This window comes from Pelophylax lessonae (genome assembly GCF_965119305.1).
Source record: "Pelophylax lessonae genome assembly, chromosome: 7".
Classification (NCBI taxonomy): domain Eukaryota; kingdom Metazoa; phylum Chordata; class Amphibia; order Anura; family Ranidae; genus Pelophylax; species Pelophylax lessonae.
Window position 1 is genome coordinate 16,012,115 of NC_138774.1, and position 17,193 is coordinate 16,029,307.

The following is a 17,193-nucleotide window of genomic DNA, read 5'->3' on the forward strand; positions in this document are numbered from 1 at the left end:
CTGTACCATGCCTGCATAGCCTTTGCCTCTCCTGTACCATGCTCGCAGCCTCTGCCTCTCCTGTACCATGCCCGCAGCCTCTGCCTCTCCTGTACCATGCTCGCAGCCTCTGCCTCTCCTATACCATGCCCGCAGCCTCTGCCTCTGCCTCTCCTGTACCATGCCTGCAGCTTCTGCCTCTCCTGTACCATGCTCGCAGCCTCTGCTTCTCCGGTACCATGCCCACAGCCTCTGCCTCTCCTGTACCATGCCCACAGCCTCTGCATCTCCTGTACCATTAAGGTTGCCACCTCATCCCTTTAAAACAGGACACGTATGAATTACACAGGTTCTGGGGCTAATATAATGCAGATAAGGCACTAAGTGAGCTTAATTAGCACCTTAATCAGCCACAGAACCTGTGTAATTAATGTGTCCTGGTTTAAAGGGATGAGATGGCAACCCAATGTACCATGCCCGCAGCCTCTGCATCTCCTGTACCATGTCTGCAGCCTCTGGCTCTCTTGTACCATGCCCACAGCCTCTGCCTCTCCTGTACCATGCCCGCAGCCTCTGCCTCTCCTGTACCATGCCCACAGCCTCTGCCTCTCCTGTACCATGCCCGCAGCCTCTGCCTCTCCTGCACCATGCCCGCAGCCTCTGCATCTCCTGCACCATGCCCGCAGCCTCTGCATCTTCTGCACCATGCCCGCAGTCACTGACATCTCCTGTGTCTCCTAATCCAATTTGGAATAAGGCTGTAACCTAACAAAATGTGGAAAAAGTGAAGCGCTGTGAATACTTTCCGGATGCACTGTACAATCTGTCCCCGGTTACATTTCCTCTTGGGTAGTTTTTCAACTTACATGCGGTTTCGTCCAGAGCAGAGAACAGCAGCGCGGTTGGCTTTTGGGAGTGTCCTTCCATCTGATTCCGAATTATATTCACCTTTTCCTGCCAGCTTTTCCCTGTAACACAAAAGTTAAATAAGGTGACAATAACAATAATGGTGACAATAATTGCTATTTTACATCTTTGTAATGGTGGTCCTTGTCAAACATACTGTTGTTTTCATTAGAATGAAGCCTTGAATTATTACACCTCTAAAGATTATTACAAGAATAAAAAAGAGAAAAAAGAAAAACATGAATACTGAAACATTTTCTAATGGAGAGAAAGATTTAGGCCCCTTTCACATTTGTACGACTCCAAAGTTGCGTCAACTTTGGAGTGCAACTTTGACATAACTTTAGATGGGTGCAACTTGGATACGACTTTGGCTTTGACCAGTTGTATTGGACAACCCCATGGAGTGATTTATGAACTATTTATACAGTGATCTATGAACTCACTTTCATGTGCATCTTATTAATTCGTGGAGTGATTTATGAACTGTTTATGAAGTGATTTATGAACTTACTTCCACGTTCGCCTCAATGTCACCATATTTGCACTTTAACACAGTTCTAAATATCATTTTAATTAATTACCGTATTTATCAGCGTATAACACGCGCCGGCATATAACACGCACCTCAATATTAGGAGAGAAATTTCAGGAAAAAAGCTTAAATTTAAAATAAACAGCTTTGAACTCAGAACATTTTTTTAAATCAAATGACATCTCACCAGTGTCCAGCAATGCAGCCTCATCAGCGCAGTCTCCAGCAATGCAGCCTCGCCAGCGCAGTCTCCAGCAATGCAGCCTCGCCAGCGCAGTCTCCAGCAATGCAGCCTCGCCAGCGCAGCTTCCAGAAATGCAGCCTCGCCAGCGCAGCTTCCAGCAATGCAGCCTCGCCAGCGCAGTCTCCAGCAATACAGCATCGCCAGCGCAGTCTCCAGCAATGCGGCCTCGCTAGCGCAGTCTCCAGCAATGCGGCCTCGCCAGCGCAGTCTCCAGCAATGCGGCCTCGCCAGCGTAGTCTCCAGCAATGCAGCCTCGCCAGCGCAGTTTCCAGAAATGCAGCCTCGCCAGCGCAGTCTCCAGCAATGCAGCCTCGCCAGCGCAGTTTCCAGCAATGCAGCCTCGCAAGCGCCATTGACACTATCTGAATCAGTTTTTAAAAAGGCCGGTAAGCAGTGCCAAAAGCAGAAGGGGGCAGGCTGGGCCGAGGAGAAGGGAGAACGAGCGCTCGTTGTCATCGGAAGTCCCGCCTATGATAGACGTCACACGTCTCGGCAGAGGACGTGTGACGTCTATCATAGGCGGGACTATGCCTCTCGTCCTTCCTTATCCTCGAGTCCAGCCCTCCTCCTTCTGCTCTCGGCGCTGCTTCCTGGCCTTTTTTTTTTTTTTTTTAATATCGGCGTATAACACGCACTATTGCTTTTTCCTCCATTTTTAGGAGGAAAAAGTGCGTGTTATACGCCTATAAATACGGTAATTAATTTATTTTTTCATATTTATTCATAGATTTATTCATGGATTGATTGATTGATCATTTGCATTTGCACTGTTTGATATTGTTTTAGGTGCAGCGCTGACACTCATATTTGCTTCATCACTTTGAAGGCCTACACCCTTCATGTCAGCAGCAGCCCATACGGAGTGATTTATTTATTTATATATCTTTATGTTGCACTATTTAGACACTATTGTCATATTTTAGTGGAGCAGCGGTGTCACTCACATTTTCTATATCTCTTAAAGGCACACACCTTTTTGTTAGCAGTAGCCCACACAGAGTGATTTATATAATTTCTAATACACACTAGCTTCAGTATAAGATACACACCATTTTATTTGATTTAATTTATTTATATATCTAGCAGCAATGGAAATTTTTGATTTCATTAGCAAAAAAAGGTGTAGCAATATTTCCAGGCATGGGGCCTGAGGGGGGTCTGCCATCAGTACCGGTAACACTTCCAACACATTTAAGTTGTGAATCCAGGTGTGAGAACTGAGTCATTGACCACTTCGGCATCTTTGGTTTGTTTGTTTATTGTATTTAGGGCATGGGAGAAGGTAATGGGTGGGATACTCCTCTGGCTCTTCTAGGCTTAACTGGGACTTTGTACAAGAAAAATGCTCACTTGCACTGTCTTGGTGCCAGCTGAATACCGACCAGCGCTTTCTGACTCTTCAACTTCTGCTTGACTGAATTAGTGCTGAAACCTCCAATTTAACTTGGATAGTTAGCTCAGAAGCTCCAGGACTGTTGAACTCTTGATTCTTGATACTTGGTATAGCTCAAAAGTCACTGAACAGCTCCCTCTAACCCTTCACTGGCTGAGGTAGCTCCTTGTCACTACTTGTGCTGCTGCAACTCTCAAATTTGTACACTTCACACTGTACAATGACTCTTCAGGGCCCAAACTGCAGCTACCCCCTCTGACACTTCAGGGTCCTCTGACTAGGTACCCCCTCTAATACTTCAGGGTCCTCTGACTAGGCACCCCCTTTAACAGTTAGCTGACTCCTGGATCCCTGGAACCTTTTCCGGAGTGGTCCCCTTTTCCGACACTAGGCAGACCCCCAGGGGTACTCGCGACTAGAGTTGAGCAGACACCTGGATGTTCGGGTTTGATGGGTTTGGCCGAACTTCGCAAAAAAGTTTGAGTTTGTGACCCGAACTTGACCCCAAACCCCATTGAAGTCAATGGGGACCCTAACTTTTGAGCACTAAAATGGCTCTAAAAAAGGGCTAGAGGGCTGCAAATGGCAGCAAAATGTTGCTAAGAGCATGGTAAGTGTTCTGCAAACAAATGTGGATAGGGAAATAACTTAAAATAACATAAAATACATAAAAATAAAAAATAATAATCTTGATGTAGGTCCATATGAAGTAGGAGGTTGAGGTGGCGGTGGATGTTGCGGTGTAGGTGGCAGCGGTGGCGGTGGAGGTGGACGAGGTAGCCAACACTGGTTTTGATTTTTAATTGTAATTTTTTTTTTAATTAGGGTACACTCCAAAAGAGTGAGAAAGATCAAAAATACAACAATTGGTTTTTAATTTACACCCCAAAAGAGTAAGAAAGATCAAATCCAGCAATGGCTGGGTAAGGCCGGTATACATGTCTATTCTGCACAAGGTACGGACAAGTCCTGTGGGATCCATGCTTGGTTCATATTAATGAACGTGAGCTTGTCCACATTTGCTTTGGACAGGCGGCTGCGCTTGTCTGTGATAACGCCCCCTGCCGTGCTAAATACACGTTCAGATAATACACTGGCTGCAGGGCACGCCAGCACCTCCAAGGTGTAAAGGGCAAGCTCAGGCCATATGCCCAATTTGGAGACCCAGAAGTTGAAGGGGGCAGACCCGTCGTTCAGTACGTCTAGGCGTGTGCACACATACTACTCCACCATGTTGATGAAATGCTGCCTCCTGCTAAGACGTTCCATATCAGCTGGTGGTGCTGCTGCTTGTTGTGGCGTGCTGACAAAGCTTTTCCACATTTCTGCCATGCTAACCCTGCCTTCTGAGGTGCTGACGTTTGCCCTGGCTGCATTGGCTACCTCTTCCTCCTCCTCTGCCTTCGCCTTGTTCTTCCACTGTGCCCCCGCTGTCAGGTGGGAATGCCACCAGCAGCGCGTCTACCAGCGTGCGCTTGTACTCACGCATCTTACGATCAGTGAGGGAATTAAGGACGGTACGTTGTCCTTGTAACGGGGATCCAGCAGCGTGGCCACCCAGTAATCAGCACAAGTTATAATGTGGGAAACTCGGCGGTCGTTGCAAAGACACTGCAGCATGTAATCGCTTATGTGTGCCATGCTGCCCAGAGTCAACGAAAAACTGTCCTCTGTGGGAGGTGTATCGTCTGTGTCCTCTGTATCCCCCCAGCCACGCACCAGTGATGGCCATGAGCTGGTCTGGGTGCCAACCTGCTGTGAACATGGTTCCTCCATCTCCTCATCCTCCACCTCAGCATCCTCCAGAACTGTGTCCTTGCTGGACAATTGTGTTCCTGGCGTTTGTTGGTGCAGGAAGTCACCCTCAGAGCCACTTGTGAATTACTGAAAGCCTTGGAAATGATCCCTCTTCCTCCTCCTCCTCCTGTGCCACATCCTCTTCCATCATCGCCCGAAGGAGGCATAGAAGTGGGATAGTAACGCTGAGAACGGCGTCATCGGCACTGGCCACGTTGGTGGAGTACTCGAAACAGCGCAACAAGGCACACAGGTCTCGCATGGAGGCCCAGTTATTGGTGGTGAAGTGGTGCTGTTCCGCAGAGCGACTCACACGTGCGTGCTGCAGCTGAAACTCCACTATGGCCTGCTGCTGCTCGCACAGTCTGGCCAGCATGTGCAAGGTGGAGTTCCACCTTGTGGGCACGTCACATATGAGGCGGTGAGCGGGAAGGCCGAAGTTACGCTGCAGCGCTGACAGGCGAGCAGCAGCAGGGTGAGAACGCCGAAAGTGCGCACAGACGGCCCGTACTTTCTGCAGTAGCTCTGACATATCGGGGTAATTTTTAAGGAACCTCTGCACCACCAAATTCAGCATATGCCCCAGGCAAGGGATGTGCGTTAAACTGGCTATGCCCAGAGCTGCTACGAGATTTCGCCCATTATCGCACACCACCAGGCCAGGCTTGAGGCTCACTGGCACCAACCACTCATTGGTCTGTTGTTCAATGCCCCTCCACAACTCCTGCGCGGTGTGGGTTTTTTCCCCCAAACAGGCAATATCACGTACCTGGTGGAGACCAAGCTGTAGAGGGGGCTTCTCTTGCACCTCCTGTCCAACACCCCTGATAGAGATGACAGGCGGTGTAGGACACAGAGTGGCACGAGGGCCGGTATAGCAGGTGATGTCTTGGCAGAAGACTGATGGCTGTGGATCACCGGATGAACACCTGAAACTGGAACTCGGTGATGCTGGATGAGAAGGCAGGAGCGAAATCGGAACACAAGCCAAGGGGTTGTCAACAGCCGGACAGCACGGGTACAGGAACGTGAGGCAGAAGCGGAGTCAGGATACAAGCCGAAGTCGGTACACAGTCTGGCAGCAAGGTACAAAGGCATAAGGCAAGGCAGGGTCAAAGACAGGCTGAGGTCACAAGGCAGGCAGGAATCCAAGGAGAGTCAAAAGGCAAGCCGGGTCGGTGTAACGGGAAATCCACAAGCAGGTCAGGGCACAGGTAAACAGGAACACAAGCTGAAAGACCACTCAGCAATGTGCTCCTGTCACCGCCTGGTATAAATAGGCCGTTTGGCGCCAATTGCGTGCGCACGTTGCGTACGCACGTTCGCGCGTCCGCGCATTGGCGCGTTCGCGCATTGGCGCATTGGCGTGTTCGCGCATTGGCGCATGCGCATTCGCACATTGCTTCCCGTGTGCCTGGGCACGCGCACTGAGCGTCTCTTACAGGCAAGTTTTAAAACTGCCTGCTGTCATTTACCCCTAGCTGTGCTGAAGTTGGTGGTGAAGGTGTTACGCTGACCGGATGAGGAGGTGGTAGAGGATGAGGAAGCGGAGTAGGAGGAGTTAGCAACAGGAGGCAAACTGAAGCGCCCTGCAATCCTCGGTGGTGGAAGGACATGCGCTAAACCGCTATCTGCCTCAGGCCCAGCCGCCACTGCATTTACCCAGTGTGCTGTTAGGGAGATATAACGTCCCTGACCGTGCTTACTGGTCCACATATCCGTAGTTAGGTGGACCTTGCCACAGAAGGCATTGCGCAGTGCACACATGATTTTGTCCCCCACTTGGTTGTGCAGGGAAGGGATGGCTCGCCTGGAAAAGTAGTGGCGGCTGGGCATGACGTACTGTGGAACAACCACCGCCATAAGGCTTTTAAAACTCTGCATCTCCACCAGATGGAATGATAGCATTTCAAAGGCCAGGAATTGCTGGCATTCAGGGCCAGGGATCGCAGGTGGGTAGGGGGGTACTTCCTCTTCCGCTCCAGTGTTTGGGAGATGGAAAGCTGAACGCTTCAATGGGACATTGTGGAGATGGTTGGTGACCCAGGTGGTGGTGTTGCTGGCTGACCCCCTGTTTGCGGGATTGCAGATGCCCCTGTCACTACAGAGGTGGATGAAGAGGCCAAGACTGCAGCAGAAGAGGAAGCAGGAGGAGCCAGAGACCTTTCTTGGTTTTTGAGGTGTGCACTCCACTGCAGCTCGTGCTTTGCACTTAGATGCCTGGTATTGCAGATTGTGCTCAGGTTGAGAAGGTTTATGCCTCGCTTCAGGCTCTGATTGCACAGCGTGCAAACCACTTGTGTCTTGTCATCAGCACATTGTCTGAAGAACTGCCACGCTAGACAACTCCTTGGAGCTGGCTTTGGTGTGCTCGGTCCCTTGCTGCATTGGGCAGTAGCAGGCGTACTGTCTAGGTACTGTCTCTGCTTTTGCACCCTGCTCCCCCTCTTCTGCTGTGCTGGTGGCTCTGTGCGACCACCGCCTCTTCCTCCGAACTACACAGGTCACCTGCATGACGTTGATTCCATGTGGGGTCGAGGACCTCATCCTCCTCCATATCATCTTCCACCTAGTCTTCACCCCTGCCCTCCTTGTCGGTCTGCACAATTCCGAAAGCCGCAGCAGTTGGCACCTGCGTTTCGTCATCATCAGAGACGTGCTGCGATGGTCCTTGCATGTACTCATCTTCAAACATAAGTGGTTGGGCATCGGTGCACTCAATCTCTTCCACTTCTGGGGCAGGGCTAGGTGGATGGCCCTGGGAAACCATGCTAACAGAGTCATCAAAAAGCAGAAGAGACTGCTGCATGACTTGGGCCTCAGACTGCTTGGCTGGTTTGCAAGGGAGTGAGGTGAAAGACTGATGGACATTGGCTGCAGGTGCCAACTCTGATCTTTCAGCAGGAGACTGGGTGGGAGACAATGTGACGGCACTGGAGGCACTTTCAGCAACCCAATCTACTATCGCCTGTACTTTTTCTGGCCTCAACTTTGGTAGAGCCGCATTATTCCCGACCAAATACTGCTACAGGTTCCTTTTGCCTACTCACACCTGAGGAAGGTGTTTCACTTGTGTATGTAGCTGGCACAGATCGACCATGTCCTCTCCTTGCAACAGGTGCTCTACCAGCAGCACCACGACCGTTGCCATGTCCCTTATTTGACGCTCTCCTCATATTTCTCAAATTTAGGATCTTGCCCTAAATGGGTGTTTTTTAAGTAGCAAAATAGAACAACAGTATCTAAAGGGTGTATATCACAGTAAAATATGCAGCAAATGCTCCAAAATTATTTTTTTTGCCCTAAATGGGTGTTTTTTGAATAGCAGAATAGAACAACAGTATGTTGTGTATTTTGCCCAAAAAGGGTGTTTTTTGACTAACGCAGTAGGACAGCAGCTTGAATTCTACACATACAGATGCAGCAAGCAAGGGCTATAAAATTGTGGATTTTAGCCCAAAAAGGGTGATTTTAAAAACCCAGAAAATTATAGCTATATATAGCTTCAAATGCGCACTGAATAATGCGACAGAGCCCCTAGATGGAGGGTGATGCCAAAAATTGGTGTTTTTTCAAACCCTGAAAATGATTGCAGTTTTTCAAGCTTGTTTTTATCACACATGCAGCAAGCAAGGGCTGTAAAACTGTATATTTTGCCCATAAAGGGTGTTTTTTGACTAACACAGTAGGACAGCAGCTTGAATTCTACACATACAGATGCAGCAGGCAAGGGCTATAAAATTGTGGATTTTAGCCCAAAAAGGGTGATTTTAAAAACCCAGAAAATTATAGCTATATATACAGTGCCTTATGAAAGTATTCGGCCCCCTTGAACTTTTCAACCTTTTGCCACATTTCAGGCTTCAAACATAAAGATATAAAACTGTAATTTTTTTTGTGAAGAATCAACAACAAGTGGGACACAATCATGAAGTGGAACGAAATTTATTGGATATTTCAAACTTTTTTAACAAATAAAAAACTGAAAAATTGGGCGTGCAAAATTATTCAGCCCCCTTAAGTTAATACTTTGTAGCGCCACCTTTTGCTGCGATTACAGCTGTAAGTCGCTTGGGGTATTTCTCGGGACTGAAATTTTTGCCAATTCCTCCTTGCAAAACAGCTCGAGCTCAGTGAGGTTGGATGGAGAGCGTTTGTGGACAGCAGTTTTCAGTTTTTTCCACAGATTCTCGATTGGATTCAGGTCTGGACTTTGACTTGGCCATTCTAAAACCTGGATATGTTTATTTGTGAACCATTCCATTGTAGATTTTGCTTTATGTTTTGGATCATTGTCTTGTTGGAAGACAAATCTCCGTCCCAGTCTCAGGTCTTTTGCAGACTCCATCAGGTTTTCTTCCAGAATGGTCCTGTATTTGGCTCCATCCATCTTCCCATCAATTTTAACCATCTTCCCTGTCCCTGCTGAAGAAAAGCAGGCCCAAACCATGATGCTGCCACCACCATGTGTGACAGTGGGGGATGGTGTGTTCAGGGTGATGAGCTGTGTTGCTTTTACGCCAAACATAACATTTTGCATTGTTGCCAAAAAGTTTGATTTTGGTTTCATATGACCAGAGCACCTTCTTCCACATGTTTGGTGTGTCTCCCAGGTGGCTTGTGGCAAACTTTAAAGGACACTTTTTATGTATATCTTTAAGAAATTACTTTCTTCTTGCCACTCTTCCATAAAGGCCAGATTTGTGCAGTATACGACTGATTGTTGTCCTATGGACAGAGTCTCCCACCTCAGCTGTAGATCTCTGCAGTTCATCCAGAGTGATCATGGGTCTCTTGGCTGCATCTCTGATCAGTCTTCTCCTTGTATGAGCTGAAAGTTTAGAGGGACGGCCGGGTCTTCGTAGATTTGCAGTGGTCTGATACTCCTTACATTTCAATATTATCACTTGCACAGTGCTCCTTGGGATGTTTAATGCTTGGGAAATCTTTTTGTATCCAAATTCAGCTTTAAACTTCACCACAACAGTATCTCGGACCTGCCTGGTGTGTTCCTTGTTCTTCATGATGCTCTCTGCACTTTAAACTGACCTCTGAGACTATCACAGTGCAGGTGCATTTATACGGAGACTTGATTACACACAGGTGGATTCTATTTATCATAATTAGTCATTTAGGTCAACATTGGATCATTCAGAGATCCTCACTGAACTTCTGGAGAGAGTTTGCTGCACTGAAAGTAAAGGGGCTGAATAATTTTGCACGCCCACTTTTTCAGTTTTTTATTTGTTAAAAAAGTTTGAAATATCCAATAAATTTCGTTCCACTTCATGATTGTGTCCCACTTATTGTTGATTGCTCACAAAAATTACAATTTTATATCTTTATTTTTGAAGCCTGAAATGTGGCAAAAGGTCGAAAAGTTCAAGGGGGCCGAATACTTTCGCAAGGCGCTGTAGCTTTAAATGCACACTGAATATGCTAGTGCACTGAGCTTGCATAAAATGCCCCCCCCCCCCCCCCCCCCGCCGCCCACACATGGATAAAAGTATTTTTTTTGTCACTCAGATCGGGGCAGGTTAAAAAGATTGTGCACTGCACCACCACAACAAAATCTATGTAGATCGCTGAGTTGAAGTTCTGATTAAAGATTCTGTCCTACTCCTATTCTCTCCCTCAAAGCAGCAGCTGCACGCTTTCCCTATACTAGATAGAGGAGAGTAACGTGTGGCGCTGTGTGACTCCAGCTTATATAGACGCTGGGTCACATGCTGCACTGGCCAATCACAGCCATGCTATTAGTAGGCATGGCTGTGGTGGCTTCTAAGGGCACACCAGTTAAACGCATCTTTTTGCCGGACACCGAACTCGATAACGAACATACAGTACGATGTTTGGGTTCGGGTCTGGTACCGAAAACCCTAAAGTCCGGTACTTTACAGTTCGGGTTCGCTCAACCCTACTCACGACCTTTGTAGGCTTTCCTGGAACTAGACCTCTCTCTCTCTCTCTGCTGGTTCTCGGCACACCAGATCCACTCTGCAGCTCAGCTCCACACTCCCAAGGATTCCCATGCCGCCACCCGAGACACCAGCTTCCTCTGACAGGAGGAGAGACAGCCGTACTCTCCCTCCTGGGACTCTGCTTCCCACCAAAGATGCTGCGTCATGCGTTCCTTTAGAACATATACCCACTCCCAAAATCCTCTGCGGCAGGATCTGCCTTCTGGGGTAGATACAGGCCTGAATGTGTCTCTGATTGGGTTTCCTCCACTGCCCAATGAGAATCCTCTCATGGAGCCAGTGGGGAGACTCCCCTCTCAGCAGACACACCTGGGAGACATGACAGCCCAGCTGAAATCATGGCCCTGCTGTTAAGCAGCCAAGGCCCACTATACTTTACCTCGCACCTATCTTGTAGGGTGCTACAAAGGGTTAACACAGAAGAGATATTTCCACAGCACACAGTTAACACAATCTTAAGCTATTGAAAACACCCTTGATAAACAGGTGAGAGCTTGGTGGGACATTACCACCCTGGAGCAGTATAAAAAAGAAGGAATAAAACCTAGAAGGCTGCAATGGGACATAGCGCCCAATGACAGCCTTGATAATAAAGATTTGAATGATGACTGGTACAATTTCTTCAATGTATGTGAACAAAAATTGCTCAGTTCAATCATATCCAGAAGAAACCACAAATTAAAGATACTAGAGAGCAAAATACAAAATTTAAAAGAAATCCTCGAACTGCATGTAGGCACCAATGAATATAAAGACAAAATGAAAAATATACAGGACTATATTAACAAATTACACAGAGACACTCAAAAGAAAAAAAACAAAAAAGTTTCATAGAGATTCCAATGACTATAAGTCAGGAAACATCTATAAATGGCAAGACCTTACAGGGGAAGGGAATATCTATTCGAGGGATTCCTCCCCTGAGAGGGACACCATTGTTAGTAATACCACTCATCTACCACCTACACCCTACAATGCATATCCTAGTGACGAGGCCTATCCGAATCATCATTCTTGGGAATTTCACCCAAAATTAAGATTACAGGCCCCTGGATACTCCGCAATACAATATTCTGGTACATAATAGATTTGAACCCATTAGACAATACACACCATCACCTAGGAATAGGTGTCTCCCCCAAAATCACACTCATGGACAATATCATTACCAAAATTCCCCTTATAGAGGGGATTTTTGAAAACAGGGGACATGGCAGACCCCCCGTGGAGGGGAAACCAAGGAAGGGGCAACTACTGGGGACCTCCCAGAGCACCCCCACAGTATTGGGGACCTCCCAGAGCACCTTCACAGCATTGGAGACCAAGAGGGCAATACAGGGGCCCACCTCCACAATACCAACAAAGCAAAGAAAGGCGAGAGGATGTAGAGGGGGCCAAGGGCCAAAAAAAAGGAAAATCTTAGGGGCAGGAATCTTTAATTTAAGTAGTGTTACATTTAATGATGAAGAGCTGAAAATCGTGGAACAAGGCTTAAAATTCGCCCCACCGACGAACATTGATAAATTTAAAAAAATTCATAGATCTACACAAATTCATTAGAAAACTCAATTTAAAAAAACATTTTGCAGACAAAGAAGAAACATTAATTATGAAGAACATCAATATATGCATAGCGGTCTAAGAAACAAATCCACATTCAACCCTAAAGTGTATAACAATCAATGCCTGGATGTCTTCAAATTGATGGTCAAGCAGGACATAGAACACATAGACATCCACCCAGTTAGAGGTAGTAGACAGATAAAGCAAGGGATTAGGGAACTAAAAAAAAAAGAAACACATAATAATCAGGCCAGCAGACAAAGGGGGTGGAATAGTAGTCCTAAATAAGGAAGACTACATGACCGAATTAAACTGATTAGTAGAGGACCCTGCCACTTATACTAAATTGAAAGGAGACCCCTTAAATAAATTAAAAGCCTTACTTACCAAAAAAATGAAAAGAGCCCAAAGAGAAGGCATACTCGATAAAAAAGAAGCCAGATATTTAATACCAGATGCCCCCAAAATGCCAATAATATATCAAGTGCCAAAAATACACAAAGACGCTTGGAAACAGGAAACCACCAGGGCGACCCATAATTAATGGAGTGGAATCCTTATTTGCAAGAACGGGCGAATATCTGGATCATTTTCTTCAACCACTGGCACAGAAATCACCTTCTTACCTAAAGGACAGTAGGGACCTATTGCATTTTCTAGAAAATATGAAGGTTTTTAACAATTCAATCCTGGCCAGCATAGATGTAGATTCCCTTTATACTAATATTAGACATAAAGACGCATTAACAGCGGAGGAATGGGCTTTAAAAAAAGATAACACCATCCCATCATCACAGATTCAGTTCATGCTAGAAATCTTGGAAATGGTCATGGGAAATAATTATTTTTTGGCATGAAAAAAAACTTCTATAAACAAATAAGAGGAGTAGCCATGGGAGCTAAGCATGCTCCCACGATAACCAACATATTTATGAATAAATGGGAATCTGAATATATTTACACACATCCACACCCTCAATTGAACATTTTCAAGAGATTTATAGATGATATTTTAATTGTATGGGAAGGATCGGAAAATTCATTAAGAACGTTTATTGAATACATGAATTTTAATATTTATAATATCTCTTTTACGGCCAATTACAGTACTGAGACTATCAATTATCTAGATTTAACTATATTTAAACAGGATCATCGCATGGTATCCAAACATATTTTAAAGCTACCGATAGGAATAGCTATATTCCAATGAACAGTGGACATCATCCTAAATGGCTATCTGCCATACCTAAAGGACAGCTGCTCAGAATTAAGAGAAATTGCCATCTAGAGTCCTAATGGAAAGATTCAGAGGCAAAGGATACAAATCAACCCAACTGGAGCAGATTAAACGGAATGTTAAAAAAAGTAACAGGCAAGATCTATAAAAACAGTGAGAACAGAGAATGAATTTAGTGTGGCATTTTCCACTGAATTTAATCAACAGTACAAACCATTAGAGAAAATGATCAAAACCCATTGGCCTATACTATTAACCACTTGCCGACCGCCGCACGACTATTTACTGCGGCAGTCAGCCCCTTACAGTCAAGTGACTTAGGGGTACGTGGCTCGCCCACATGCCTGTAGGGGGCGAGCGCGCACCACCGGCGGCGCGCTCCCGCCCCCGCTCGTTCCCTGCCTAGCCAGCGCGTGTGACCGGCGGCTCCGATGTCTGCCGGCCAATCGCGATCTCCCGCAGGAGAGGGAGAAAGACAGACGGCTGATGTAAACACAGCCGTCTGTCATTCTCCGTTAAGTAATGACAGAGGCTATGCGATCCTGCTATGTAGGATCGTATGTCTCTGTGATTACTTCACTAGCCACGCCCCCTAACAGTTAGAATCACGCCCCTAGGGACACACTTAACCCCTTGATCACCAATAAAGTTAACCCCTTCCCGGCCAGTGTCATTTTTACAGTAACAATGCATATTTATAGCACTGATTACTGTAGTAATGTCACTGATACCCCCAAAAGTGTCAAAAATATCAGTCAGGGGTCCGATCTGTCCGCCGCAATGTCGCAGTCCCGCAAAAAAATTGCAGATCGCCGCCATTACTAGTTAAAAAAGAAAACAATAAAAATGACATAAATCTTTCCCGTAGTTATATAAACGCAATAACTTTTGTGCAAACCAATCAAATTACACTTATTGCCATTTTTTTTACCAAAAATATGTAGCAGAAAACAAATGTTAAAAAGTTTTTGATTTTTACATTTTTTTTGAGAATTTCGTATAAAAAAAATGTGAAAAATATTGCTATTTTTTCAAAATTGTCGCTATTTTTTTGTTTATAGCGCAAAAAGTAAAAATCGCACACGTGATCAAATACCACCAAAAGAAAGTTTGTGGGGAAAAAAGGGACGTCAATTTCATTTGGGTACAGCATCGCACGACCGCGCAATTGTCCGTTAAATTCACGCAGTGCCGAATCTCACAAAATAGGGCCTGGTCATTGAGCAGCCAAATCCTCCGAGGCTTAAGTGGTTAAGAGACCCCATTTTCCAAAAAGTACTCCCTCAAAAACCGAGATTAATCTATCGACGCCCACCCACACCGGTACACACTAGTAGAAAATCTGCCGAAAATTCCCGACCGAGGTAAAATCGTACGATTTTCGGCTAGTGTGTACACAACTTTCAGCAGCCGATCCCGACATTTTCAACTAAAAAAAACGGAGGGACAAACACCAAAATTTTTATCATCCGTCCCCAGACGACCAATTTTCGTTTAATGTGTATGCAGTACGTCCGCAAAAAATCGGATATGAAAGACCGCGCATGATCTGAAGTTGCTGACGAGTCGACCCAAAAGTCTAGGAACAAATGTCCCAAAAAAAAAAAAAAAAATTGGACGAGAAATTTCGTGAACATTTATGCGCTGTCCACTAAAAACGGTAATGACCGCTGAGCAAGAGAGAGAAAAATTTGGAGGATATTTTGTCCGATTTCCGTCAAGTGGGTCTAGAGAAAAAAATTGTCAAAAGTGTCCCGAACCCCCCCTAAGAAAAATGTCATATTTTTAAACCAGACTGGCTTTTTTAGATGTGGCAGGTGTATCACCTGCAGAACCTGTAGAAACAGCAATAAGAACAAAAAAAAAAAAACAAACAACACATTTCAAATCTAATACTACCTCTAACAATTATGAAAATAAGAAATTCATCACATGCAGCAGCACACATGTCACTTGCCTTCTTGAATGTGAATGTGGACTGCAGTATGTGGGTAGAACCACAAGAGAGCTTAAGGTAAGGTTACGAGAACATCTAAATAACATTAAAAGAGGGTTCCGTAAACATAGCCTCTGCAATCACTTCAGATTACAAAACAACAGAAATCCATCTAAATAAAAATTTTGCGGAATAGGCAAAATAGAAAAGCATTGGAGAGGCACCAATATGAAAAAAAGCAGTTTCTCAAAACGAAACAACGTGGATACACCAACTGCGGAGTATGGCACCTGCAGGATTGAATGTGGAATTAGATATAAATTGTTTTATTAATGATTTTTAATTGTAATATTTATTTATTATTTTAATAATGTAGTATTAATATAATAAAGGATTTTCATAATCCTAAGGGATTAATATAGGAATTTTATAGAGGAATTTTATAAAAGTTTTTTGCTATACATATGATCTGCAAATGTTTACATTGATAAGTGTAGGATTGTTATAAAAGGCATTATATTATAAGGAAAAATAGGGCAGTATTAGTTATAGAAATCAAAGGCATTATCTGAGTTTAGCTCAGTCTAATATATGTAGTAAGACAATCAGCATATTTATTGCTTTTTTAACATAATATACAGCTGATAGATACATACACACAAACCATTCAAATAGCGATTATCGTTTAACCTCCCTGGTGGTATGATTGTTTCCGATTTTAGGTGCTGAAAGCGGTACCATTATTTTGCATGTAATTCTTAAGCATGAGCAGCCCAAACCAACTATTTACATATGATTTTTTTTTTTTACTGTGCGTTCTTCTTTATAACATCTCGGGTATGATAAAGTTATAAATATATATAAAAAATATAAATAAGTTGAAATATATATATGTGTGTGTGTGTGTGTGTATATACACATATATATATATATATATATATATATATATATATATATATATATATATATATATATATATTGTAAGGGATTAGCTCGGTGGTAGGCGTATGGGTGACCCCTTTGGGGGGGGTCGGCACACAGGGAGATAGCCGAGGAGTGGTTGAAAACAATAGTTTATGGTTTATTCTTCCAATTTCTTCAAACAAGTGCATGCAGCAAAAACATCAAAATAAAATAAAACAGAAAATAAATCCTTGCCTCTGTGGGCGGCTACCTTCTCACAGCTGGAACCTGCCTAAGAAGTCTTCCCAACCTACTGTTGGGCCGACACTGCTGATCCTACAGCAGACACTCAAATGTCCATTTGTTTTCTTTTCACATATAAACATTGTCCATTGAACATGTCCCTTTGTTTTCTTTCACACAGAAACACTTCGTCTTCTCACCTTTGAGACGTCTTCACTCGTTTTTACCCTCCTGAGCGCACACCGCTTCAGGAGGTCTTCCCCATGCTCACACAGCTTTCAGGGGGCACACAGGACTGTCCTCTACCCACACGGCGTCAGGATGCAGCAGTTTGTCTGCCTTCCTCTCCCAGCCCACACGGCGACAGGAGGCAGCACTCAATAGATTTTCTCTGGACAAATTATAGAGGCCTTGATCTCCTCATTCTGAACAGCTGAATGGTTTTCAACTTCCTGCTGGCTCTCTCTGCAGCC

General features: G+C 44.9%; 1 protein-coding gene across 1 annotated transcript in view; it reads right to left on the reverse strand.

Annotated features, from left to right (window-relative positions):
- XPNPEP2 (X-prolyl aminopeptidase 2) overlaps positions 1-17,193 on the reverse strand; it is a 178,143-nt gene that overhangs the window by 77,508 nt on the left and 83,442 nt on the right. The window contains exon 8 of the mRNA XM_082263611.1: positions 846-947. Coding sequence (XP_082119737.1) covers positions 846-947 — 102 coding nt within the window. The remainder of the gene's footprint in view (positions 1-845; positions 948-17,193) is intronic.